Here is a 26,785-nt window from a genome sequence, read left to right as displayed (position 1 = left end):
TCTTAAAACACTTTCTTTACCCACCAGCTCTTCAATCGTGCTCCTCCCTACTGCTTTACACTAGGGCAAAGGGCCCCTCAAGCAAAGCCTCCTATACAGCTGGGAAAGGCTAGGCCAAGATAGCTGTCAGCTGCTAAAACCAACCTTGCCTGTAAGCTCCCGGCCGCCTGCAGCTCCCTTCGTGCCCTCAGCTCTCACCTCAGGGATGGCCACGGGAGAAGGTGAACGAGCCACAGCTGCCTCCACAAACACTAACGGAAAACCCGAAGCGGCCCAACAGCCATTCCCACTCCTTGCCAGAGCACCACGGCCAGCACAACAGCGGCACAACCTGGCCGGGAGCACCCTAAAGCGCCTGCCAGAAAGGAAGACGCCTCAGGCTCTCTGTGGAGGGAAGCAGCCCACCCCACCGCCACACCGCAGCGCAAACCCCAGGCCGGCGTCGAACCGGCCGGCAGTTCCCTAGAGAGAGCGCACCACGCGCTCCGCGTCGCCACGTGACCACGGACTCGTTTACCCGCTAGCCGCCTGAGAGACGCCATCCCCGGAAGTGAAAAGAGCAAGTGCGGGGAGAGGTCGGGAAGGGAGTGGCTAGCGCATGCGTGTAGCGATAGATGCGGGGGGGTCGGCAGCAGTCTCGGAAGTCTCTTAATGGTTGGGTCGCGGTGCAGGAGCCTCTCCTGACGCGGGAGGTAACTTCTGACTGCGGCGGGGCAGCGGTTGGAGCGCGCGGGGGGGCCAAGCTGTGGGCAGCCGTTGAGTGGGCGTGTGCGCGCCTTTTACGGCTGGGGGCGAGGCCGGGCAGCCGCGTGGCTGCGGCGGGTAGAGTCGCCCGTACCGCCGCTGCCCGAGGTGAGGTGATGTGAGGTGATGTGAGGCAGGGCAGACAGGATGGCGGTGCGTCGTGCTTCCCCTCGCCTCTGCCCAGTTCCTAGCGCTGCGATCTGCTGAGCCGGGAGAAAGACTGGCGCTGCGCTGAGGCCTGGGCTGGGTCTTCCCACTGTCATCATGTGTGGCAGCGATTTACACCGGGAGGCTCTCCAAGCTAGGAGGGCCCAGCGCGCGCTTGAAGCGAGGGAAGCAGCAGGCAAACGCAGCCTTGTTTGTGCTGGTGGCCGAGCTGGGCGGGAAGGCGCGCGGTGTCCTACAAAGGGAGAGGGTCGAGCAGTCCCTCGCGGCGGCCGTTAGCTGGGGCGGGGAGCGGAGAGGGAAGGCAGGGCTCGCTCATGCGCTGGCTGATCTCGCTGGTGAAGGTGCTATTTCTGGGAGTATGCATCTCTGCGGGTGTTTCTTCCGCGGTAATTATTTGCAAAAATGATTGCAAATACCTGCACTTACTGTCGCCCCCCCCCCCCGCGTTCTGGGAAAACTAACGAGGGAACGCTTGGAATTTTGATTTTTTTAGCAGAAGCGTGTCCCTTAAAATACTTAGTCCCTGCTAATATGTGGTCAAAGAGCTATATTATGAAGCTTATTTTAAGTACAAGAAAAGCCTCACCTAGAACTAAATTGGTACTTCTCTGAGCATGCTCTCATTATTTTAACCTCTTTTAGAAAACGGGTTTAGGCTAAGCTAAACAAAATTAAGCTTACTTACACCTGGGGAAGTGTTTATTGCCAATGACCTCATTGTGGTATGCAGCTTCATCTTATGTTGCCTGAGGCCACACATCTGGGAGAAATATTGGATCTGTAAGAAATTTAAGTGACCCTTCTTGCTTTGATCCTTTAGCAAATTATTAACATACCTTACAGATGATAAGGTGATCAGTTGTATGCAAACTGTTAAGTTTTTATTTTTTCAGAATTTTTCACTCCTTTTCTAGTAGGAAACTGCGATGGAGAGTAGAGTATCAGTCACTTGCCTTTTATCATTTTCCATACTGTTGTGTGAAAGTTGTCATCATGGAGTGGAGACAGCTACTGTTGTAGAGACAGCAGAGAAAACTTTCCCAGAAAAGGCAGCTGGCATCAATACTGACTTGGCAGGACTAATACAGAGATTTCACCTCCAAGAACTTTTTCATCGTTATGGGGAAAACAACACTCTAACAATTGAAGGATTTAGAAAACTGCTTCGAAACATAGGTATAGATAAAATGAAAAGGATTAAAATAGACCATGACCGTGATCATCACCTTCATCATAACTACGTTACATCGAGTAAAAACTCTGAGAAGACTGTTTGCCCAAACCGTGAATATGATGCTAACAAAGATCCCAGGAACAGACACTTACACGAACTGCACAAAGTAGAAAATGTAGAACATGAGCAAAACTTCATACGCAGCAAGAACACTGTTAATGAAATAACTGCATCCATCAGTACTACTCCCACAGATGGCAATTCTGAATTACAGAATTTGGGAACTGGAGAAGTGAAGTCAGTTGCTCGTTTAGGTCTGACTAGCTCTAATGTGACAGACAGCAGTAATACAAGTTGGCCCACTAATGGAAAAGCAAATGAATCTTTTATCTTTCCAAAGGAATCAGAAAGAGGAAGTTACCTGTATTCTAAATTTAAAAACCAAAATACCCAAGAGGTGAGACTAACTCTTTTACGTTCTTGGGAATTGATGTCCAGTAGGAATTTTGTTATGGCTTATTCGTTGCAGATGCTCATTTAACTGTTGTAGTGCAACAGTCAGTACTCCTAGCAGAATATGCAATTTTTCTTGAATCTTAACTCCTTATTTTAAATGAATATTATGTTCATGAGTTCAGATGGAAGAAAATATTTATACAATATAGTTAATGTATTTTTCATTTTTTCCTTTTTAGAAAAAAATTATTAACAATGAGTATAAACTTTTAAGTTTGAAAATCATATGTTCTTAGGCAGGTATATGAAAAGTTTGTAATATGTTGTAGGAAGACTTCTGTATTTTCCTCATGTAAAAGCATCAAGGGAAGTGAAGGTACTTAATAATACTGTTTTTCAAAATAAATATCTCACTGTGTAAGTGTATCCAAGCAGACACGTAAGTATGTAGTAATTGTTGACCTTGCGTCTAGAGCTTGTGTTTTCCTGCTAGCGTATAGCATAAAAAGCTAGCGTAGTATTGTGTTTCCCTGACTTGGAAATAAGTGAATGCTGTTAGAATTTTAGAGTAACTGTATTACCTTTTTGCTTCTTGTTTAGATAGATGTAACTTGGCATTAAATTTTATTAGTAGTATATAGTGAGTAGAAAATATAGTAAATTCTTTTGGTTCAACTTGTTATGCCTTAAAGCCATAATCTAATCTTATTTTCCAAATGATATGGTGAAAACAAAAAAAAAAAAAGTGATTGCACAGATCTTAAAGTACTGCCTCACAAGGATTAGATATTCCTATGGTAGATAGCATAGAATTGTAGGGAAGTAACTGACACCCTCTTTCCTTTCTTCTCCACTTCCTTCTTTGTCCACTCTTACTTCAAGTGTTTAGCTCATCTTATGCACCTTCAGTTTATGCTATACTGTAACAGAGGAGTGGGTGGAGTGTTGGGAAACAGGAAGGAACCAGCTGATGGTAGCAGATGCTACTAGTTTTAATAAATTCTCCCTTTGACAAAATAAAAGCAAAATTAGGTTAACCTGTGAAAAAAAGTTCAAATATAACAAAATTTGCAAAAATGTCTCACTATGTTCTGCATAATTGGAGCTGAAGTAATACTGCAGGAGCCAAAAGAGTAATTACTGAACCTCCCAAAACTGTAGGTCTTGCAGTAGGAAAACATTTGCTGGAGGAAGTACATCTAGAACATGTTTTGTGTGAGACTTTCCATAGTAATGACTTCTATTAAAAGGTCTTTAACCTTCTTATTACTTCCTTATATGGCCTCTCTAAATGGGAGGCAAAAATGTTAAACTTCTAATCTAACAACAGAGCATCTGATCTGCTTGTGCTGATAATTATGCATCAGCTAGCAGAACTACCAAGCTAGCTTTCTGGGCCAGAATGTGGGGAGAGGAGGAGAAAAGCACAGCTGTACTTCAGCTCTTAACAAAGAAAAAATCCAGTTAGAGGCTATATATAACACTGATTTGTGTGGGAAGTTCTTGCTGCATTGTGTGACTTTTTTTTTTTTTTGGTTTGTTTTTTTAACCAGTTTTCAGTTACTGTTGAGCTATTTTCATATGGAATCACTGTATTTACAGTTATCTTAAAAGACCCATATGTCCTAAGTTATCACGGTATTTTGCTTCTGGTTAGTCTTTATGTCTCTTTCCACAGTGTTCCAATGCATCAAAACTGATGCAGTCCCATGGAATAGGCACTCATGTGTGGTTGACTGCTACAGAATTTAGTTATCTCTGTCCAGCTATTATTAATCAAATTGATGGCAAATACTGCATAGTCCATGCAACCAGTGAAAAAGCTGAAACTCCTCCAAAAGGCTACTCTTTGCAAATAGGTAGGTTCATTTGTTTTTTTGTTTTTGTTTTGATTTGTTTTTTTAAGTATGGAATAAAAACTTCCTGGACCCTCCTTTATTTTAGTTCTAAAACTTTAGAAGCGTGTTTCAGCATTGCAATAACATTTTTTTGGTGCTTCTCCTCTCTATATCTAGAGAGAAGTCCTCATAGAGAAGTCTTCACCCTGTACCATTTGTTAACCTCAGATTAATCAAATGTTCAGTAGTATTTGATAACAGGAATGTTAAACAACTAAAATCTCATATAACACTTCTTTGTCTCTTTTACCAGCTTGGATTGGTGGCTTTATATCAATCTCTGTCATCAGTTTTCTTTCCTTACTGGGTGTTATATTGGTACCTCTGATGAATCGCGTATTTTTCAAATTTCTCCTAAGTTTTCTTGTGGCATTGGCTGTTGGAACTTTAAGTGGAGATGCTTTCTTACATCTTCTTCCACATGTAAGTGTTTATTTCATTATTTATCTCAAAACAGAAAATTTGACATCTGACTGTAGTTTTTATTGATGGTTTAAATATCTATTAACACCTATTCAATGAGTCATTTCTCAACCTTGTGAAGTAGACTATTAGATAGAAAGGTTTCTCGTTATTTGAACCTGTTTATATTATTCATTTCATATTCCCTACAGTGTAAAAACTTCATACCATGATCCCTCAATCTTTCCTATGTTTTTTCACTCATATGTGCTGCCAAATCAGCCTTGCAAATTCATAGTTTCTTGCACATAAGAATTATACAAAATGTTTTTTTTAGGCTTTTATTGCAATGCCACCTCTTTTTTCCCCTCCAGTTTCACAATCTTTATAGTTAGCAGAGGTGACTCACTATCTTTTAAATGTAGAACAGGAAATCAGCACTTATATTAATTGCGTATTTGTTGTAATGTTTTGATCAGAACTGAGTATTTCTGAGGTTCTGGGAAAACATTACTTGATAGGCTTTGAATTTATTTATTACTTTTATGTAATATTAAGAATGAAATGGTTGTTAAATTTCTACCTCTCTTGAAGCCCTTCATAAGCAGAAGCCCCCCAAAAAGTTAACTCGCTCTGGCTTTTGGCTGAAATGCACTGGAAAGGACTACAGATCCTATGCTGGGTTCAGAGCCCTGCCTGTATTTTATAGGGTTCTTCCTTTTTCTTTCAAGTAATTTTGAACTTGTCCTGTAAAGTCCATGTAAAATCTGAATGTGTATGTGTGAATGTGCACAAGGTGCCCTGCAAGTTAAAATGGTAAGTCTGGACTTAAGGAGGGGGGAAAAATAATGTGAGGAGTACTTTCTATGTTTGTTTTTTCTTATGTTTTTGGTTCTTCTGAATATAATGACTTTCTTCATTTGGCTCTGCCCTTAGTCTCATGGAAACCATCACCATCACCATGAAAAAACTCTACCTGAACAAAACAAAGGCTCTCTCTTCAAACATCTTGTTTTTCAAAGTATAGAAGAGAGTGCTTACCTGGATTCTACATGGAAGGGACTTACAGCACTTGGAGGCTTATATTTCATGTTTCTAGTGGAGCATTTGATCACTTTAATAAAGCAGTTTAAAGACAAGAAGAAAAAGGTAGAGAAAATATATTTTGAAGCTTTATTGCATGATGTTTTCTCAATACACTCTCATAAAAAGAAAAATTTATGTATATATCTGACTATTGATTGGATTTAATAGCAAGCCAATTTTTGCTGAATTGATTAGTGTTACAATTTTAGTTTAACCACATTTATTCTTTCAAACTAGATTGTAACAAGTTTGTTTGTGGTGTGTGTGTGTGTGTGTGTGTGTGTGTAGTCATGTAGGGAGGAATTATGAGAGCTATTTCCTTAACCAGACAAGTAGTACAGGCTTAACACCACAGTGAATTGTTTAATAAGCAAACATCCAAGTACACCCTTTGTTATCTCAGTTAGTGATCTGAGAAATTACTGCTTGTTACTGACTTCCTTCTGACCTCTCGAGGAGATAGTTATCTGCTTTTTTTATTTTTTAAACTCTTATATCAGATGAAGTAAGAGACCTCATGCAGTTATACCACCCTTCTATTGGAGGGGGCACTTGCACCAAATGGGTGACGGTGGCAGTAACTTCTTACTTACCACAAATAAGCATCTGACTACCTTATAAAAAGTAATGACTTTCTAAATGCAGACTTTCCTCCCCCTAGGTCCCTCCTTTCTAGTCTTTCCTTTTCTTCTCCAAAAAAGAAGAGAATTATACAGGTTTTGGATTATTATGGTTACGCTTTATGTGGAAGGTAGAGAATAGTATGATTTTGATGGATTGTAAATGTTGGTAACTCCAGTAAAGGCCAGTACAGCAAAGACACAGATAATGATGTCTTATTCAGTAAAAGTCAGGGATTTGTTTACTACTTTTCTTGAAGAAAAGCTTAACTACTAGTTATTTAGAAAGCTCAGAAAAAGCTAGTTTCGAGGCTACCACATAGCCTCTGTCTCCAGATTTTATTTTTAAATCTGTCATTAAGGCTGCAGTCTAAATTGCCATGTAAGCTCTTCAGCTTTGGTCACAGGAGGTTGTGTTGGGCAGAAGTGGTTTATACAGAAGTAAGCTGAAATAACTGTGAGTGACAGTATCATTTTCCCTAGTTAAATTTATCTGTAGTTAAATTTCTTCATTAAGAGATGTTGAAGAGTTCCAAGCAAGGGAAATATTTGCTATGTTCCTTATCTCTCAGCCATGGGAATGGATTTCCTGTTTTCTAGATATTAAGTCACTGATCATAAATTGGTGTGATACATACATTGGTCAGAGATGATTGTAGATTTTACAGATTTTACTTGGTTTTCCTTAAGCACATTTTAAAAACTGTTAACACTGACATACAATATTTTTTAAAAAAAAAAGAAAAAACACACACACAACGCTGGTGGAATTGCTTTTGTTCAGTATTTGGTGCATTTCACTTCTCAGATGAACTTCTGCTGTCCCTTACACACAATTAATTGGTAATTATGTTTGTTTCCCTGCCCCTCCTTTGCAGTCTGAGGAACTTTTCTTTTTTTTTCTTTTTTTCTTTTTTCTTTTTTTTTTTTTTTTTACTGTACTTAGCTGAGTTTCTAATAGTCCTCTTCTGCATTCTTTATATGGCTTCCATGTTGTCCTCCTTCTGTGTAGGCTTGCATAAATGTTGTGAATATCATGTTGCTCATGTATATCCTGAAAAATAAGTAACATATTCATAACTACAGTGTTTTCTTTTGGAATAAGAAAAAAAATGAAGATGATGGAGAAAGTAAGAAGTTTTCAGCGAATGAAGAAATGTTAGATACAGATGATCGTAAGTCTCAGTAATATTATTGCACAGTTGTTGATGTGCAACAGCAGAGTTAAAATACTGTATGTGACCAAAGGCATATATGTAGTTCCCTCTACATTTCTCATGTTAGACTGTTAGACATTGTGTGTAGAAATCTAAAGAAGAGACCATGCATGTCTTAAAATCCAGGATTGGTTGTTTTGCATATTTATTTAGTTTTAAGGTTGATAATCTAAAATTCCAGAAGTTAATTGAGACATTGAGAAAACCTGATCATTTGCAGTCCAATATCAGCTATAAGCAAAAACACACCTTATTAGATACTTGTCTGCTCTTGTTGCTAAAGTATTCTGATACTAGTTTACAATAAAATTCTGAAACAATTTTTATTGGTTTGTAAATTGCTTTCAATACTGCTTTCTTGTCTACTGAATTATCCAGTTTGAAAAATTCCTGTGTTTCAATACGAATAAACATTGAGTAGTCACCAGCATCATTCCCAAAATTTAATCTTGTTCAGCAAATTAAGGCATGGATTGTGACCAAAACGCATCATTTTCTGCATGAGTGATATTTAAAATTGGCATATTGTTACAGAAAGGCTTGTGCAAAATTGTGATATCTGTTCAAGCAGACTTCATGTCTAGTATCTATTTTAAGAATCACGACCTGCCTCTGTGTTCACACAGTTCTGACATGAGCTTATTGGAAATCAAGTGAGTAGGATGACAGTATAGAAAACTAGACTTACAGTATCTCTGTGCTTTGTAGTCTTAAATCCTGGGTTTGGTGTTCTCTGATTAGTACATGAGAAATTTTTGATGTAACTGTTTGCCTCTTAGTTTCCCAGGAGACTTTTACTTTGTTCTGTCTGCTATAATTGGACTATATTTGAATTGAAACTCTTGGAAATGAAAATTACATTATAACTTATTGTATTATAATTTAAGTCTTCAGGCCTCAGCTTAAGAGGAAAATAGAACTAGAGTCAATTTACTGCAGTAGAACAATATCAAAATAGTCTGAGAAGAGGGTATTTTTCCTCCATTTCCCGATGTAGTTTGTTCTCCTTGCTTAAATCCTGAGAGCTTATTATAAAGAAGCAACATTTCCTACCTGTAACTAAGTAGCAACATTGTTTCTAGCATGTGAATTGTCTTGTTCTGCTTAGAGATTTAGAAAGCAAAATGTCCTTTTGTACTTAAGAATGCAAGAATTTAATGATTTAAATCAGACTTGGGACTGTGTTTTCTACTACAGTTGATAACATCCCATGCATGCTCTCTTAGGAAGACTTAAAATTTTAGATGCTGATCCAACGTTGCACATGCTATAGGATAGTGCAGTTTTGAGCAGAAACTTTGCCTGAGCTGTAACTGGAACTCAGTTGTTAAGATTACCACTTGTTATTTCCACTAATGAAGATGTTTTGCAGAAAGCCTATTTGTTTTTGGTGTTGATGCTAAAAAGGCTTTCACTTTTTCAGAATAACTTCGTAAGTAAAGAATGAATTGTCAGTGATGCAGACAAAATGTCCTTTTGTTCATTCAGCTGCAGGTGAAGAATTTAACAAGTTTTAGGAATATTACGAGTCAGTTCAAATAGCTGTTAATGTTTGAGGACTGTATTTTTGGGGTGTCTGTACTGGTAGTTTTATATTTGAGTGTTTATTTTTCAAGCGTTCAAGCTTAAGAACTTGCATATAACCAATTATTTCCATATGATATTCAAGAAGGTTGCCAAAGTTATAGATATAACATAACCTTGCTCTCTTGCATTCTTATTCATTATCCATAGGATAAATAAATGGCAAATGCTCTTCAGGCTTTGTTTTTCTGAAGCAATTAAGTAATGGCCTTCATGCTGTGAAAATAAGACACAAAGAGCCCTATGCTATTGTACTTAAATTGCACTAGGTCTTATCTGAAAACCTCTTTATTTTCTTATTTAATTTTTTTTTTATGAAGTATTCATGGCTACAGTGTAGGGGAGTGCTTTCTTGGTAGGAGATTGAGAAACTAAGTTTATTGTTTTGCAGTAAAGGGAATAACCTCAAAAAATCTGACTCATGAAAAATAAGTCGTGGGAATGCTTGAAAAATTATTGGTACAAGTTGCTGGGGTTTCATCCTAAACTTTAAACTTAAACTAATAAGTGTATAATGTTACACTCTGGTTTTTTTTTGTAACAGGGCCTGAGGGCTACCTAGGGACAGATTCACAAGATCCACCGCCCTTCATTTCTCAGCAACCAGCAGTACAAGAAGAAGAAGAAGTTATGATAGCTCGTTCTCATCAAGAAGAGGTTGACAATGAATATGTATCCAGGGGCTGTAGAAACAAATGTCACTCTCACTTGCATGATACTTTAGGACAGACGGATCATCTTAGTCATCATCACCATGACTACCATCACATTCTACATCATCACCATCACCAGAACCATCACCCACATAGTCACAGTCAGCGCTATTCACGTGAAGAACTGAAGGATGCTGGGATAGCAACTCTGGCATGGATGGTGATTATGGGAGATGGACTACACAATTTTAGTGATGGCCTTGCAATTGGTAAGTGTTAGTTTCAATACTACTGCTCTGTCATCTGTGATAATAGCAAGTTCTTTTGCTGTTGGTTATCTTTTTTTTTTTTTTTTTTTGGAGCATAACTAATTAATGGTGGTTCTTTTAAGCCTAAACTTTTATCTGACAGTGGTTCCAAATGAATGAGAAAAGCCTCCAGTTTAACAAACTGTGGATCAGCGACAAATGCAACAAAGCTATGTGCTGCACTACGTTTCTTTATGAAATCTATGGACTTTGCTTTATTTTCTACCTTACTTAGAGCTAAGATTTTCAAAACTGAAGTTAGGCTCATAAACCAGTATTTAGGACTTAAAAAGCTGACTTTGTATTTCAGTGCCTACAAGTGCTCAGCAATTCTCTTGTGTTCTTTAAAAACAAGTGTGTCTTTTTGGTCACATAAAGTAATTGTGTGTTTTTTTCTACTTCAGTCACTAATATCACTGGCTGTTTTTATTTCTTTTTTTTTTTTCCTTCTCCATCTTCAATTGTATTCAATAAGGTCAGGTTCTATACTTTACACATCTGGCTTTCCTTATGCTAGGTCCTGATTACGCATCATCATCTATAAATTTCCCCAGAGCTTTGAAAGGCAGGGAAACGGGACCATGATTTGCCTTAGCCTGCAGATTATCCAAATGGATTAGGCAATAGAGGTGCACAGCTGTTGTTGCATGGCGGGAGGTAGACCCGCATTCAGTTCTACTGCATGATCAGTTTGGTCCAAGGCATTGTGTTCTCCAAGATGCGTAAAGCAAGCATATAAAATATAATATGGTTTTGCACAGCACTCCTATTGCATCCAGGTTGTGAGATCTTAACATTCTATACTGAAGAGCAGGATTGCAGCTCTTCTTCCTAGTACTTGCACTAATCTTCCAGCTGTGTTTTGTGTACCAGGAGTGAATAAGTGGGACACTAGTTAGGTGGTAATTCTCAGAAATATAAGTCACAGAGCAGATATCAATTAATTTGCTAAATGTTGCACTCGTGCAGGCTTTTAGATTAAGGATCTCTATATTAATTAAAGGAGCGTAGCTGATATGGCCTCCTTTAGATGCATTCAGTGTGCTGAACAGTCTCAAAACAGATGAGGCATCTCCTCTTGGAAATCATGCTGTACTCAAAAATGTAATCTTAAAGTCTAGTTTAATGACACAGCTCTGTTCTTAATTATGGGAATTTAACTCTGCTGTTTTAAAAAAAAAAAAAAAAAAAAAAAAGTACTTGTAGGAAAAAAAAAAAATCTTTTTGTTCCTATTCCGCTCATATCCCTATTTTTCCTGTGCATGTTGTAGCTCTTCAGTCTCTTTTGACAAAGCTTCAGTGAAAAGAATTTTGTTAATCACACACACAAAAAAAAGATTAAATATTGTCTTTTGGGCTTCTGCCTTTGAGGTCAGATTTGGTGCCTTCATTTTTCTAGAAGGTTGGACAATGGGAATTCTAGATGTAAAAGTAAGTTCTAGAAGTCAAAATTAACTCAGTAATCCCAAAATCTTATTCTAGTGTTTTATAATATTGACTTTAGTGTTTAAGACTGATCTGTGACTTTTCAGGTATTGGGTTCACTTCTAACTTGTATAGCACACTGGGGTCAGTTCAGCAGTACTAGTCATTCTATAAAATATATTGTATAAACAAGCTCATTCTTTTTTGAGGAGAAAATCCAATAGTAACTCAGTATTTATCACCGTAGAGTGTGCAGTTGTTTAGATTCAGTCAATTGTGAAGAGAGACCTTTGTTTTAATCTTTTTGGATGTTAATCTTCATGGAGTGTAAATTTCCTAGCAGATCAGTAGTGGAAGAAGAAAAGATTTGCATACAAATGGTATGGAAAATCAATTATCTCCTAGCATTAGGGAGGTCTGGGGAAAGGGCTGTGATGTGATGGTTATGAAGGAGGGAAAAATATAAGGAAGGTTAATAAAAGCTTTCTGAACAAGTGAGATCATTGGCTTTTGCAAGTCCTACTGTGTAGCTTGTTCAGACTAATGAAAAGGTGGATTTCTTTCTGTTCCGGACGTGCTTGAAGATACTATGCAAAGCATTGGTCGGATGATGTTGTAAAAAGGCCAGTACTGCTTACTGCAACGTTTTCCTGTATTTAAATGATGGTAAAAATTTTTGACTGAAGAGAGGCATAATTTAAGCCTTCACTTACAAGTTTTTACTTCATGTGATCGTTACTTCTTACTTTCATCAGTTATTCCTATTTTTTTCATTGAGTGTGTTATGTTAATTATGTAGGAATAAGATTGGAAAAAAATTCTTTTGTTAAAGCACAGAGCACTTGAATCTGACTAATTTGTATAAAGCAATCTTCTGTTCATATCACTAATTTTTTTCTGAACTTTTTTGTGTCTTCAGTTAAGTAACTAAAATACAGAAGCCTGTAGTCACGTTAGTTATACTAATCTTACCTATATATTTTCTTTATATAATTCTTTTGAGAGAGATAAGTGATGTCTTAAAAGTATATTTTAAAATACTGTGCCATTATTAAATCCCCTTCTTGAGAGGGTATAATATCAATTATATTAATGTAGCCTTCAATTTGAGTGTTATCTTTTTAAGACAAACATCTGTTTATCAGTGAAAAATAAAACCATAAAGTCATCTTAAGCTTGTACTTTGGCTATAACATCAGCCACCTAGGTACTTTGCAAAGCAGTCAGGTTTTGTTTGTCTTGCCTTTGTGGTCACTAAATTAGATTTAACTTAAGTGATTAAGTTGGATTCTTGTATTTTTAATTCTTCTCTAATAAGCGATAAGACTCAGAAAACATTGTACAGGGATGATAATATAGAGGAACTTGTAGGTTCAACTTGAGGATGCAGACATAGGAGAAAGTAGACCTTCTCCCATAAGACCTTCTGCATTCCTTTCCTTATCTAGTCTCCACAGGATTTGAAGCCCAATTGAATGCTGATGAATTATTTTTGTCCTGGTAAGAGATAACTAGCCATGCTGTCTCCCTCTCAAATCTGACTCAAAAACTCAAACTGTAAAACAACACTTGGAAAAAAGCAGTTTGCTATCTATAAGTGATTGATAGTGTTCAGTAATACTCCTGCAAGTCACGTAGCAGTTACACTAGTCTACCGAGTAATTTACAGGTATAACTGAGTGTTGTAGAGTGTGGTGTCAACCACTACTGCTGAAGATAGATGTGATCCTTGGCAATATGCTCTAGAGGACCCTGCTTGAGCAGGGAGGTTGGACTAGATGATCTCCAGAGGTCCCTTCCAACCTCAACCATTCTGTGAAGACTTAAGACAAAATAGCTATAATCTTGCACTCTACACCACTTTGCATTGGACTTCATAAATAGAGTTATAGGAATGGGTGACCATGAGAGGCCATGTAGTCCAACCTCCTGCTTGAAACATGACTCTTGGCAAGCACTAGGTTAGGTCAGTCATGGCTTTGCATAGCCAAGCCTTAAAAGTCTCTAACTTCCAAGGATGGTGATTCCACAACCTCTGGCTAAGCTCTTCTAGTGATATACTATTCTAATATATAGATATTCAATATTCTAATAGTGATATACTATTCTAATAAAGAAGTTTCTGCTTTCTGCTGAACCTCCCAACTTGTGATTTGCAACTTCTCCCTTTATGTCATCTGTCACTACTTTGACAAGTGAGGCTTCCTCATACTTGTAACTGCTTTTCAAGTAGTCGTAGGTTGCTGCTAGATCTCCCGTTCACTGGACTAAGGGGTTAAGCCTAAGGGGTTAAGGTTTTAGGCTCTAGGCTCTGACTTGTGAGCCCTCTGTAGGACAGGATTCCCATCCATCTTGAACTAGGGTGGGAGGAGCGAAGGGGAGGCAAAATGGAGTGGATATCTCGAACAGCCTCAGCAGTGCTTAGCAGAGGGGGATAAAAACTCCTCTTAGGCGAAGCAAGGCCAGCAGACTATGATTGCTCATTTTTTGTGGTTTGCCTCATCATCAGAGCACACTGTTGGCTCATGTTCAACTTGTTGTCCATCATAACCCTCAGGTCCTTTTCAGCAAGGCTGCTCTTCAGCCAGTCAGTTCCCATCTTGTACTGATGCATGAGGTTATTTTGCCCCGCATGCAGAACTCTGCACTTCTTTTGTTCAGTCTTCGTTTCCCAGTGTCTTGTGTGGTCTAAGGCTCTACTGCTTGACGGGTCAACTCACCTTCCGCTCCCCTTCCTACCCCTCCTCTCCCTCCTCCCCCCAAACTTAATGTCTTCTGCAAATTTGTTGATGGTACATCCTGTTTCATCATCAAGATCATTAATTAAGATATTGAAGAATATGGGTCCCATAAAGTGGCTCTCCCAGTGAGCTTTACTTTTTAGTATCTACCAGCCAGTCAGCAAGCCCTTTGAGTCCAGTCAGTTTCAAACTCATAAAACAGTCTGTATATCCAGCCCGTATTTCTTCCACTTACACATTAGGCTGCTGTGGGGAGATAGAACTTGACTTCTGACACTATTATATCTGTTGTCCCCTGTTTATATAGTCAGCTATTTCTTGATAAAAGATAGTGAGTTGGATCAAGCATTTGGAGATGGATTCCAAGTGGACATTTTTCAGGAGGACTTTCCAGGTACTGAGATGAGGCTGACTAGCCAAATGTTCTCTGAGTCTTTTTCCTTGCCTTTCTTAAAGATGAGAATAAGGTTAACTTTTTCCCAATCTTAGGGGACTTCTCTCCATGACCATGACCTATCATAGATGATAGAATGCAGCCTTGCAATACATCAGTCAACTCTGCCAGCACCCTTGGGTGAATCCCATTTGGCCCTATTCATCTGAGCATATCCAGATTTCATAAGTAATCTCTAAACCGTTGATTCTCTGCTGTTCTCCCTTTCATTCCACAGTGAAGCTGAGACCTATGAGCAGGCTTTGTCTATGAAGACTGAGACAAAAAAGGTACCGAGTACCTCAGTCTCTTCTTCTATGTCTCTTGCTTGTCTCCCTTCCCCATCCTTCAGTAGACCCATGTTTTTCCTGAACTTCATCTTGTAGCTAGCATGCCTGTAAAATTGCTTCTTTTTATCCTTAACGTATCTTGCTAGTCTTAGCTCTAACTGGCTTTTGGCCTTCCTATTTTGTTAAAAGTGCTTTTATCTTCCTTATTTCCTGGTTTTGTCTCTTTTTCCATTTCCTGTGTGGTCCCTTTTTGCATGTTAACTCCTTAAGAAGCTCCCTGCTTAGCCAGGTGGGTCTTCTGCCGAAAGTTCCAGAGTACCTGCACAAACAGGGTCTGTCACTCATGAACTCTCAAGTGTTCTTTAAAAATCAGCCAGCTCCTCTGGGCACTGTTTTGCTTTTGGCGGCTTTCTAGGGAATTCTCCCCAGCAATTCCTTAATTAAGCCAAAGCTTGCTTTACTAAAGTTCAGGGTCCTGGTTCTGCTGCTTCCCTTCCCAATCTTCTTCTGTATCCTGGGCTCAGTTACCTCATGCTTGCTGGAGCCTCGGCTCCCATTTGTGCTGTATTTGCCATCATCGTTGTTTCTTCCTTGTTTGTGAGCAGCAGGTAAAGTAGAGCACAAATCCTGGTTGGCCCCTATAGCATTTCTATCAGGAAGTTGGTCACCAGCACATGTTAGGAACTTCCTAGGTTGCATGCCTAATGCTGTTACCTTTGCAGCTGAAATATTCCATGAGCATCATGGTCTGCAATCTGGAGATGTTTTGTGTGGTTTTCATAGAAAGCCTTATAGGCCACCTTTTCTGTTAAGGTGGTCTGTAATACTATTTTTAGTGTTATTCTCCCCTCTGATCGTGACCAGGAGACTCTCAGTAGGCACAGGATTGCATTCATACTGAGCTTTATACTGAAGCTCTCCATAGTCAAGGAACTATTTACATGTGCATCTACTGAAACATAAAGAATACAAGCAAATCGCTTCCCCTCTTGCCATCTATCTTTCCTAGACAGTCTGCATCCATCTATGACAGGCCAGATGAGCTTTGGCTGTGCCTCTATCATCATGGATGTGGGCTCCAGGCAAGCAGCAGACTTCCCTGGAGAGTAGGTCTGGTGAGCAGGGAGCAGGTTGGGGCTTCTGTCCTGTACAGGAGGGAATTGCCTACCACTAAAAATCTTTTTTTTTTTTTTTTTTTTTTTTTTTTTTTTTTAAAAAGTGCTGGCCCTAATCTGACTATCTGAAATGCTGGGTGACAAATTGCTGGGCAGATCTCTCTTCCCCCCACCCCGTTGTTGCCAGAGTTGTCCTTGTTTTCTAGATTAACTGCCGTGAATGGGGATGGAGAGTTCTTCCTGTTGCTGGATGTTGCTATTCTCAGAATTCTGCCTATCTGGGAGTTGATGTTGGATTCCTGCTCTAGTCTTGCTTTGGTCCTACTTTCCTTCTCACCCTAAAGGGGCTTGTGCTCTTGCCTCTGCAGTCTTTGAAGACCCTCTCAATCTCCTGTTCATGATCCCTGATCCAAAGATGCCTGCTCATTTCTTCTTGCTCGGCCTTCTGAGTGCAACAGCACATATCTAAGAGGCAGAGCTGCTGTCCACCTTCAGGAGCTCTGTCTGGGTAGTGGTTGCTGGAGGTGGCTGCCCCAGCAGGGACAGAGGATTGCCTCCCATGGTCTCATTGCCACTGTAGCTCATTTTCTGTGAGCAGTACTTCTGGGTCCCCTGCATGCTGTCTGCTACTAAATGGCCTCACACCTGTTTGCACATCTTATTAGCTGTACCTTGTTTGCTGGCATACTCTGGATAAATAGAAAGCTAGATGTGATTCTGCTGCACCTTTCTGTGAGACTTTCCATACATGAGAACCTCTCATGCTGAGTCGTGATTCATGGACCACTTGTGCTGCATGCTGCTTCATCCTGAGCTGTCATCCAAAAAAGGAAAATAGTAAGTAATAGAGGAGAAAACAAAGATGAGCACTGTATTTCTAGGTCAAGGTCCCCCCCCCCCCCCCCCCCCGTCTTTAAAATTTAAAAAAAAAAAAAAAAGCACCATATGTTCAAGCTGTCTAGAATTCACAAATCTTTCACTGCTGGTTTCACACAATCATATACCCTCTCTTATTATTGAATTGGCAAGCCTTTTTTTTTTTTTTTAGTACCTGACTGAGGCAGCTGAGCTGTGCTCTTCCGTTCATATCTTTCAAAATCTAGTGGTTTTTGATGATATTTGTGTGTTCTGTTTTGTGGGGAGCTTGTGTTGTTGAATGGTGTTGGGCTTAATTCAGAAATTAGATAGTGAAATCTGGTTTTCTTTAACTAGATTAGAAGATTTTAAAATTCACTTCTGATTTTAAATGTATAAATCATGCACAAAAGCTGTTGAGTTAAATTTTAAATGCATTCACAAGCATAAGAAAAGTTTGAGTGAAACTAATATGAGTGTCCTAATCTAGTATGAGCATATGCAACAACTTTTCTGTGCTTGACATCTAAATATGTAGTAATGTTTGGGGTTTTTTTTTCCCTCCTTTTTGTAGGAGCAGCCTTTACTGAAGGATTATCTAGTGGTTTAAGTACTTCTGTGGCTGTATTTTGCCATGAATTACCTCATGAGCTAGGTAAGACCACGATATTTCAGTATGCTACTTGGGTACTTACAGGTGTGCTATGGAGAACTATAGTTTATTTTATTCTGTGGCACAGTAAAATTTGTTTGAATTATTGACGAGAGAACTTCAAGTTAGAAGTGCTGTTGAGCAGATAGTCTAACTTATTTCTAATAAAACATTCATTAAAATCTACACATCTCATCTATGAGCTTCATTTACAGCTCATTGTCTCTTGTGGTTATTTGCAACTTGTCCTGTATAGTTCATTTGTACTGTATTTGTTCTGAAGTACAGCATAAATTGTGAGTTGCAGGGGAATGCCCTTGTTGGAATTTAATTTTGTCATATCCCTGCTTAATTTTATTCTTGTGTTTGTGCTGTTGAAGTAAAGGTCATGAAATTACTCAAATGCCTGCTCAGTCTTGCGAAGAATTGCCTGTAGCTCTAAATTAAATTTGCAATTAGTTAAGTCTTTCCTAGAAGTACTTTGTCTTTTCAATTCAAGTGAATTCATACATGGCCATATTTCTCATCTGGAGGTATATGTCTTTAAGTTACAAATTTAGTATTTGATCCTTTTGCAATAAAGTTCATGAGAACAGAATTTAATGTTTAGTTTAACTCACAGTGAAGCTGATCTTGTTTTCAATGGTTGAATCCCTTTGAATGTGTAACTGGCATTTCTTTTTTTAGCTGTCAGGGCCATGATCATATCTGGTGTATAGAATGAGGGAAGAACAGTCAGACACCCCCCACATCCCCTTGTTTTTGTTAATGCTCTTGAAGTTGATCAGTTTTATTTAACTGACCTTTTAAACCTGTATGTATATACATCAAGCTACTTATTATTGTGCAGATGATAAATACATCAGATGACTCTTTATGTGGAGAAAATACCAGTTTTTATGACATGGTTAGAAATGAGTCTTGGTTATCCCAATATAAATTCTATAGGAATTGTGGAACTTGTATTAATTACATGTGCATCTACTAAACGTATGTATGAGTATAGAAAATAAATTGTTATGAATGTGATATCTTGGATTCAAATGTTTTGTTTGTTTGGCAAGCAAGAAAAATCTTTTAAAATTTGAATAGAAGACAAAATATTACACAAATACCTTTTTTTAAAAAGAGATCGTGGACTGGCATCATAATACTAAAACAAATGGAGGTAGCTAAAATTAGCTGGGGAGAAAAATCTGATTACTGTTCTCATGAAAATTATTTAATGACAGTATTAATACCAATTCAGCTTAATTTTGTAACGTCTTTTGGGGAAAAGCTGTTGTAACAAATTTCTCAACTCAACTTTGAAGACTGCTCTTGTTCACTTTAACTGGAGTGAAGTGTTCTTTTTGAATAGAATCAACTTTATTTTCAAAATGCCCTTAAAAAGATTGTATTTCAGTTCTTTTACATCAATATTATGTATCCAAACAAAACAGACATACTTTGAATGATGGGAAAAACTTTCTGGCTCATAATCTATTATTCTTTCAAGTAAAATTAAGACATTACAGGTCACTTACAGAAATGAATAAAGAAATTCAAAATTTAGAAACAAGTAGACCTAAAGCATAACAAACAGGTACAGGATAACAAATAGAACCATCTTGGCACTGTTGTTTTATGCTATTAAGTGGGGATTTTTATTTGTTTTAGAAACTGTGTTGGAATGCTCATGTGTATCAAGTACTGCAACATTTTATAGTGTTGGTTTAAATACTGAAGAGACTAAAAGCTTCTTCCAGAAATCCTAGAAGTATTGTAAATTTCATAGTACTGGCTGCTGTTGTTTTTCATGTGTTTTTATTTTTTGTGTTTCCAAGTAACTTCTAATTTTATGAAGAAAAACCATAAGACAACAGCATAAAAATAGCTTAGAGATATTATAAGCGCTAAAAAGAAATAATAACTGCAATAATTACATGTGGAGGAAAATTTTGTTTTTTCCTGCTGTAGGAGATTTTGCTGTGCTTCTAAAAGCTGGTATGACTGTCAAACAAGCTGTGCTTTATAATGCTCTGTCAGCTATGCTGGCCTATCTTGGAATGGCAACTGGGATTCTTATTGGTCATTATGCAGACAATGTTTCAATGTGGATATTTGCCCTTACTGCTGGCTTGTTCATGTATGTGGCACTTGTAGATATGGTAAGTGACTAGATCTTCTTAAATTTTACATAATATAGCTTAAGTATTAGTGCCAGTTATATTTTAACCATAAAAAAACCCTTCCATCTTTTCATCATCAATAAACTGTTTTTTGGGGGGGAATTGAGGACTAAATGTAAGTGCTTAGTTAAATATTCAGATGTGAGATTCCTTTTATTTACATTAATGTTGGAACAGAGCTTTTTTCTGCCTCTGTATTTAATTGGAGGCAGCTAACAGTGGAAATAGAGTAAAACATTTGCTTCTGACAGTGGCTGATGTAGCAGATAGTGTGCAACTTGCAGTCTGATTGGCTGTCAGCACCACCAAAGATGTGTTTGACTTTTGCAGTATATCAGTAAGGCCTCTTGGAATGAAGCCAGAATAGTATAGCCAAAATCTATACTGTTCCTCAGAAGTACATTTGTACAGAAGTACAAAGTACTTGATCAAACTTTCATGAACAATCACTGTCTGTCTAAGAATAAAATCTCTAAACTGGCTTGATTAAGTCAGTTGATAAATAAGCCAACCATTTATTCAGAGTATAATTAAGACATCAGCATAATTATGAAAACAGTTTTTTGTAATTAGAGACAGAGAGAGGTTGTAATGGTCTGAACAGCTCATAGGAAAGTAGATTCTGATACTGTTACTCATGTTGGCTCTCACCTTATTCAAGGAGTAGTATTAATCAAGTCAACAGGAATGACTACCAGAATAATATTCAACTTTCACATGCCTAATGGTGAAAGAGCCTGATTTTAAATAAGTATGTATTTTGAAGTAACATACCACTTTCTTGTTTGCTTAGGTGCCTGAAATGCTCCACAATGATGCTAGTGATCATGGATGTAGCCGCTGGGGATATTTCCTATTACAGAACGCTGGGATTCTGTTGGGTTTTGGGATAATGCTGCTTATCTCTGTATTTGAACATAAAATTGTATTCAGCATAAACCTGTAGTCCTGGTTTCCAGGAGCAAAGTTTAGTGTTAAATTATAAATGGTACAGCTTTACCCTCCCGCTTAAATTCTGTAATGCAGAGGTAGGTTTGTAGATTAGATATTTTTATTGGTGTGCTTTCCCCCTCCCCCTCCCCCCCCCCCAGTAGAAATGCATACTGTGTAAGTCTTTTCACTCAGTGTTTAGTGTTGCATATGGTACTGTGGAAAGTCACACTTAGTAAAGCATGGTGAAAGTGCCAAATCCATTAAAGGAGTATCATCATTTGGGGAGAAGGGATTTTTTAAAAATTTTTTGTGAATTTATTTACTGTATGTAACTATATGAAACTGGTATTTTTTACTTGAATAGTTTTGCCAGTATAAACAAATAAAACAGTGGTTTTTATTATAGCACAATCACAAACAGTTGATACAAAGCTCAGTGACCAGTGTAAAGCAAGATAAAGATATGTAATGAGTAGCATAGTTTTGGTAGTAATTAATCACTTCTGTTTCCATCTAGTCTATATGGAACGTCAGATGGGTCCACTTCCACCTTTTTAAGGTGGTTCTACTCAGAATAGCTTGTGGATTCTTTTTCTTCATTCAGCTTGATTTCCACTCCAAATAATTCATGTGAAATCCTGTTTTAAGTGTTTGTACTAAATGCGTTTTACTTGTTTGATCTTTTTTCATGTGAGATTATTGATTTCTCAAGTACAGCTATTTTATTGTAAAAGCATAGCTATGTCTCTAATATACTCAAATTCCATCAAAAAGAGTTTTAAAGTAGAGATATATTGCATTTATGCTGCCTGAAATGGCAATATTGTGTTACAGTCTGGTTACAGTCTGGTCTCCAATTGGGGTACAGTCTGGAGGAGTGCTATAGACTGAGACAACAGTCACTTACTACAACAGCTTTTTTAGTGTCAGTATGTTCTAGGGAATTAGCTGAGTGGGAGAGCTGAGTGGTTCCAGTTCAATGTGCTTGCATACTATAAACCTAAGCTATGCAAAACTACGTTCTTTGCAACAACTTAAGCTGGTGCATCCAAAAAAGCAAAAATTCTTTGACAGCATATATAGGGAAGCAGCACGTGAAATTAAGAATAATTATTGCTAATGTAATGTGTAGATTGAGCTTACTTTCTACAGTTTAAGATTTTCACCATCCTGAAAGCAACTAAGGGAAAGAAGGATGAAAAAAATCATTGTAAAAAAAAAAAATCTATATTTGCAGGGAAGACGGACAAACATTAGTTCACATAATTTCTTATTCATTATGTAAAAGTTAAGAGACATCATCTGAATCATGCTGTCTTAACTAAATAGCATTACATACTAGAAACGAAACCACTCAAACTAATTTCTGATCCCAATTTACCACTGCTTCAAATCGCAAGCTGAATGAAAAGTTTAAAGAGGAAGCATTTGATAATACCATGTCTGATACGTTAAATGGTCTGATAGATGTTCATCTTGCATAAAATTAAAATCAAAACTACCACATCACATCAGAAATGGATATTTCAAATGAATTGAAAGGTTTTTACCAGTTAAAAAACAGTGTTTCTGCAGCCAATGGAATATTACCTGGAATTATTCCCTTTTCCTTGTCCTTTGGTCTTTCCTCAGATTAACTAGACTGAGATTTAATCTTCTTTGCATATTCATAAGATGCTGATTTTTTTTTCAACATTTCTTAAGAAAGCTGAAATAATCAGCATAGGTCTGTTAAGGTTTTAATATTAATGGTGGAGCTCATATTGATGATTTATGTAAGGATGGATTTTTCTGTTTGTTTTTTGTGAAGAATTGTTACCAAATTTTAAAAAAATCTATAAGAAATGGATTGAACTTTGTTTCTGTACTTTAAAAAAAAAATCAAGTAATATCAACTTTTCAATAGCAGTAGAAAATTAAAGGGAAGGGACAAAGCGTGCTCAGTAAAACACTTTATTTGCTCCTTTTTCTTAAGTGCTGTAAAGGTCACCTTTCCTGTCTTACAAGAGGTTCCTCCTCTTAAGGATGGGAGGGTTCTGCTGACAATTCCCTGTAATTTCCTCTTCTAAAGTAGTTTGAGCAGTGCAGGAGCCAGCAGAGCTCATCATCATTCACCTGATCCATATGGTGATCCTGCAAGTTGAGAACTGCACCTTCAAAGGAAATCTCTCATTTGTTACATCCTCATGTATTCAGAGGAGGACAAGTTGATTTCCTCAGTATTTGAACATTGCATATGAAACAGGATTTCAGTCTCCTTGCCTTTCAGTAAGTGAAGAAAGGCATCTCTATAGCTATTGCAGCCTGAGGGGAGCCCCCTCAGGTGTTGGGGTCTTACCCAGCTCCCCCAAATCTGCATGTATATGAACCTGCATATCTCTTTGTTCAGTGATCCACAGAGAAGACCAGACTTTTCTGGGGAGTGCTCATTTTCTTCTTTTTTTTTTTTTTTTTTTCTTTTCCTGCTGACTTACATGCAGAAACCAATCCAGAACAGGACTTTCATGTTGAACAACACTATTGAGAAAATAGGTATGTTGAGGTGTATTCCTTCCATTCCTCAAGCATTTAGAAGTTCTTTTTTTTTTTTTTTTTTTAATTTCATTCTACACTTCTGAATTTTCATTCTGTCTCTGTACTTGCTTAAGAAGCAAACCTCTCTTAACAAAACAAAACTCAAAAAGCAGATGCAGTCTGCCAGGAGGAATTCTATAACTTGAGGTGTTGAGAAGCCATTCCATGGTATGATAGCAGTTTGGTATGTTTTCATGGTATCTCCTGGATTGTCCATTCTGTGCTACCTCAATATAATTTTTCTTACATTAGTCTTATTCTGATGTTTCCAAGCCTGAATTAATAGCTCAGAGTATGATGAAAATAGCATCTATATCCACACCCCTCTGCCATATATTCCATGCTCTTAAACTTTTAGCTCATGTGAACTCAATCTGAAGAGAAAGTAACTCTGAATTTTTCAAGCCACCTAAATTCTTAAGACACTTCTGCCCTTACCCTTACTGTGATCTTGCCTTGACTTTGTGATAACTGAAACTATGCCCCCAAAATGGCTGCTGATTCTCAGCTTCCCCTCACTAACCAGCCTTAGTGCTGAATTCATAATCTTTGGCTGATGTGAAGCTGTTAAGTTTCCAGCATGTGCACATCACTGCTTAATGTTGTAGAAAAACGAAGAAAGCCAAGACAAACAAAATGTCTCTCCCTCATGCGTGTGCGCACACATGCACGTTTCTGACTGCAGCCATAGCATAAACCTGTCAAAATTCTGAATCGTTCTTGCCTTGACTAATGCATTCTCGTCCACTCCGTCCTTCATTTTTGGCAGTGCCATCTAGCTCAGATCTCTGAAATTGTGGCTGCTTTTTCTCTAGAAGTCTCTTCCTGATCTCAGTCTTCAGTATGTGAAATGTCACCCTTGTTTTTTAAGTAGTCCAACTTGACCCGGTCCTGTCTAAATATTTCCCAGAGTGATGGTTCTAGTCACTATTAGAGCTTATATCTTTTTGTGCTTGTTCCCCTATTGCTCCTCATGAGCAGAAGACCTACCTGGACAAAAATTTGGTAAGGCTACTACTGTCATTCCCCTGCCACCCAAAAATCTCTTCACAACTGTGTTTTACTGAAATGCACTGAGATAGAACCTTACTGGATCCTAGTGGGTTTTATAGTGTTTGAGCACTATGTACGACTTTTTTTTTTTTTTGTTCTTTCATTTAGTGTCCTTTAGTCTCTCACCTTCCCTTCCACATCTTCGGTTATCAGAGAAAGCAGGCATGCTGAATCATTTTTTGGTCATGAGGAATTTCAAACTTGGGTGGGTCAAAGCTCTGTTTACTTTTTTTTTTTTGGTAGTGATTTTTGTTTGCCTACAGCCTTAAGAACTGTTAGTTAGTTCAGCTGAAGTACTTTCTTTTGAGTGTTTGGTGGATATGAAATAGGAAGCAGACATGTACCCTCGTGTTGCCTAAGAGATTTTAAGATCAGTGACAGAATTATCAAGATGAATCTACAAATTTCAGTCTGTGTTGTCAGTGAGCTCTTGGCTGGCTTTCTACATAATAAACTAACATCGAAATACGTCCACATCAGCATACGTTGCTAATGCAACAACATGAAAAAAAAAAAAATCTACTTTTAGAGCATGTGGAGAGAAATGACTAGATAACCTAGCCATAAGCACATCAGAAGGGGCTCTAATATTTGAATCTTTGGTGCAGATGTGAATCACTGACAACTGTCCAAACTAGTAATTGAGGAAAACTATATGCTGAAACTCACTACAGGGGTGTGCCACTATAGGAAAAATTTTTCTTCCTCCTCCTGTCAGCTTTATCATGTGGAATCTCTGCTTTCATTGAAATGGACTTGCATTTAAAGTACTCATGATTTGCCAAACAGATGGGATAGAGCCTCTAAGCAGCCCTTTATGTTTATGCGTGTATTTTTCTGTAGCAGCTTGCAGTAAGCCTGACTTCTCTGGCTGATAAATGAAAGTTGCTTGAAGTCTTGTATATCTTTGTCTACATATATGATATTGCAAACTTTAATTTTATATGCAACTTTATCTGCCTTATTTAGTGCCTATAACTGGACTTGCATATGGATGAACAGAATAAATAATTATATGATCCAAGTGATTTCCCTTGTCACATGCTCTTATAATGGTTTTTAGGCCTGACTTGCACATAAAAGGTGTGCCATATCAGCTTCCAGTGTAGCCTATGCAGCAGATTTACAGTAAAAAAGATCTGGACGTTATCACATGTATAGTTATTGGACCATAGTGCTGGTCTTTTGCTCTGTTTTGTCGCTAGGGTACTTCAGAATGATGTCAAGTGTGCTTCTGGAAGACATTTTAAAAATACAGAATTCAACTGTATTCAAGAATAAAGTGTAATTCACAGTGGCTCTCTTGCTGTCTGAATGTAGAGTCAAGCATTATTGCAACTCTTGTGGAAAAACTGTTATTCTGCTTGTCACAAAAGAGAAACAGAAGGCTGTTTCCATGAAATGTTTTTATCTAAAGTATTTTTTAGAAGCACTATAGAAATTGTATTGCTGTATGTTAGATTAAATAAACCACTCAACCAGATGGTATCTCTTGAACGTTTTTTTCCTCGCTGTTGTACTTGTGGTTAAGTTACTCTTGTACTTATCTGCATACAGACATTTTTAAGACTATAAAAATTATATTTTACATAACTTTAGTGCAACTATGTTTTTACTAGACTTGCTTATTAATTTATTTAAAGTAAAAGGCTATATATATATATTTATATATGCAGAGCCGTTACGTTTCCCTATAAACCTTATCTTTGTCCATAAGAAAGTGAATTAAAACAAAGATGCCAAAACTTTAATACACAAAATATTTTAAGAAAGATAATCGGTACAGACAAACATCGTCACAGGCTTCTGTTTAGTATCCTTATTCTTTCTGGAAATCAAATCCGTTCATTTCTGCAGGATATTGAAAACAGGAGCCCTTTCCCTGTAGAGTGAAGTTAAGGGCATTGAAGCTAGTGGAGTTGACTTTAGACGCGGTCAGGTACGTACGCCCCGCCGCGGGAGGAGAAAAATGGCCGCCTTGCCCCGGACTAGTCTGGCGCGCGACTCCACTCCCGCGCTTGCCCTTTGCTACTCACAAGCTCCGGATGCCGCGGCCGGAGCGCGGCTCGTGGGGAGTTCCGTACTCCGCGGCAGGGCTCGCCGCCAGGCAGGGCCCGGTGACTCCCCGGCTCGGCGGCGCGCACGCGGCCAAGCAACCCTGGGCATGGCGAGCAAGCCCGGCCGCGCCGGGCGGGGCCACCCGGGAGCATGCGTGCAGCGCTCCGGGCGGGAG

General features: G+C 38.2%; 1 protein-coding gene and 1 long non-coding RNA gene across 9 annotated transcripts; one reads left to right on the top strand and one right to left on the bottom strand.

Moving 5' to 3' along the window:
- The first annotated feature begins 565 nt into the window (after window positions 1-565).
- On the top strand, window positions 566-26,035 carry SLC39A6 (solute carrier family 39 member 6). Of its 6 annotated transcripts, none has more exons than XM_068936305.1 (10): window positions 566-692; window positions 1,827-2,543; window positions 4,221-4,401; window positions 4,694-4,863; window positions 5,779-5,991; window positions 7,654-7,723; window positions 9,894-10,271; window positions 17,744-17,824; window positions 19,781-19,971; window positions 20,786-26,035. In XM_068936305.1, the coding sequence occupies exons 2-10, from the start codon at window positions 1,839-1,841 to the stop codon at window positions 20,936-20,938; spliced, it is 2,142 nt and encodes a 713-aa protein (XP_068792406.1). In that variant the 5' UTR covers window positions 566-692; window positions 1,827-1,838; the 3' UTR covers window positions 20,939-26,035. The 6 variants fall into 6 exon arrangements, with proteins under 6 accessions (XP_068792406.1, XP_068792404.1, XP_068792409.1 ...); XM_068936303.1 differs by having other exon boundaries at window positions 590-692; window positions 1,830-2,543; XM_068936308.1 differs by having other exon boundaries at window positions 590-692; window positions 1,806-2,543.
- LOC104149034 (uncharacterized) lies at window positions 6,002-26,766 on the bottom strand. 3 transcript variants are annotated; one of them, XR_695266.2, is made up of 4 exons: window positions 26,589-26,766; window positions 20,767-20,897; window positions 16,986-17,128; window positions 6,002-7,602 (listed from the first exon to the last, which is right to left on the bottom strand). It is a non-coding gene; the product is annotated as an uncharacterized lncRNA (long non-coding RNA). The 3 variants fall into 3 exon arrangements; XR_695267.2 differs by having other exon boundaries at window positions 17,041-17,128; XR_011139824.1 differs by lacking the exon at window positions 16,986-17,128 and having other exon boundaries at window positions 26,589-26,762.
- Window positions 26,767-26,785: the final 19 nt, after the last annotated feature.

Source organism: Struthio camelus, chromosome 2, assembly GCF_040807025.1.
Source record: "Struthio camelus isolate bStrCam1 chromosome 2, bStrCam1.hap1, whole genome shotgun sequence".
Classification (NCBI taxonomy): Eukaryota; Metazoa; Chordata; class Aves; order Struthioniformes; family Struthionidae; genus Struthio; species Struthio camelus.
This window is presented reverse-complemented; position numbering and strand designations above follow the sequence as displayed.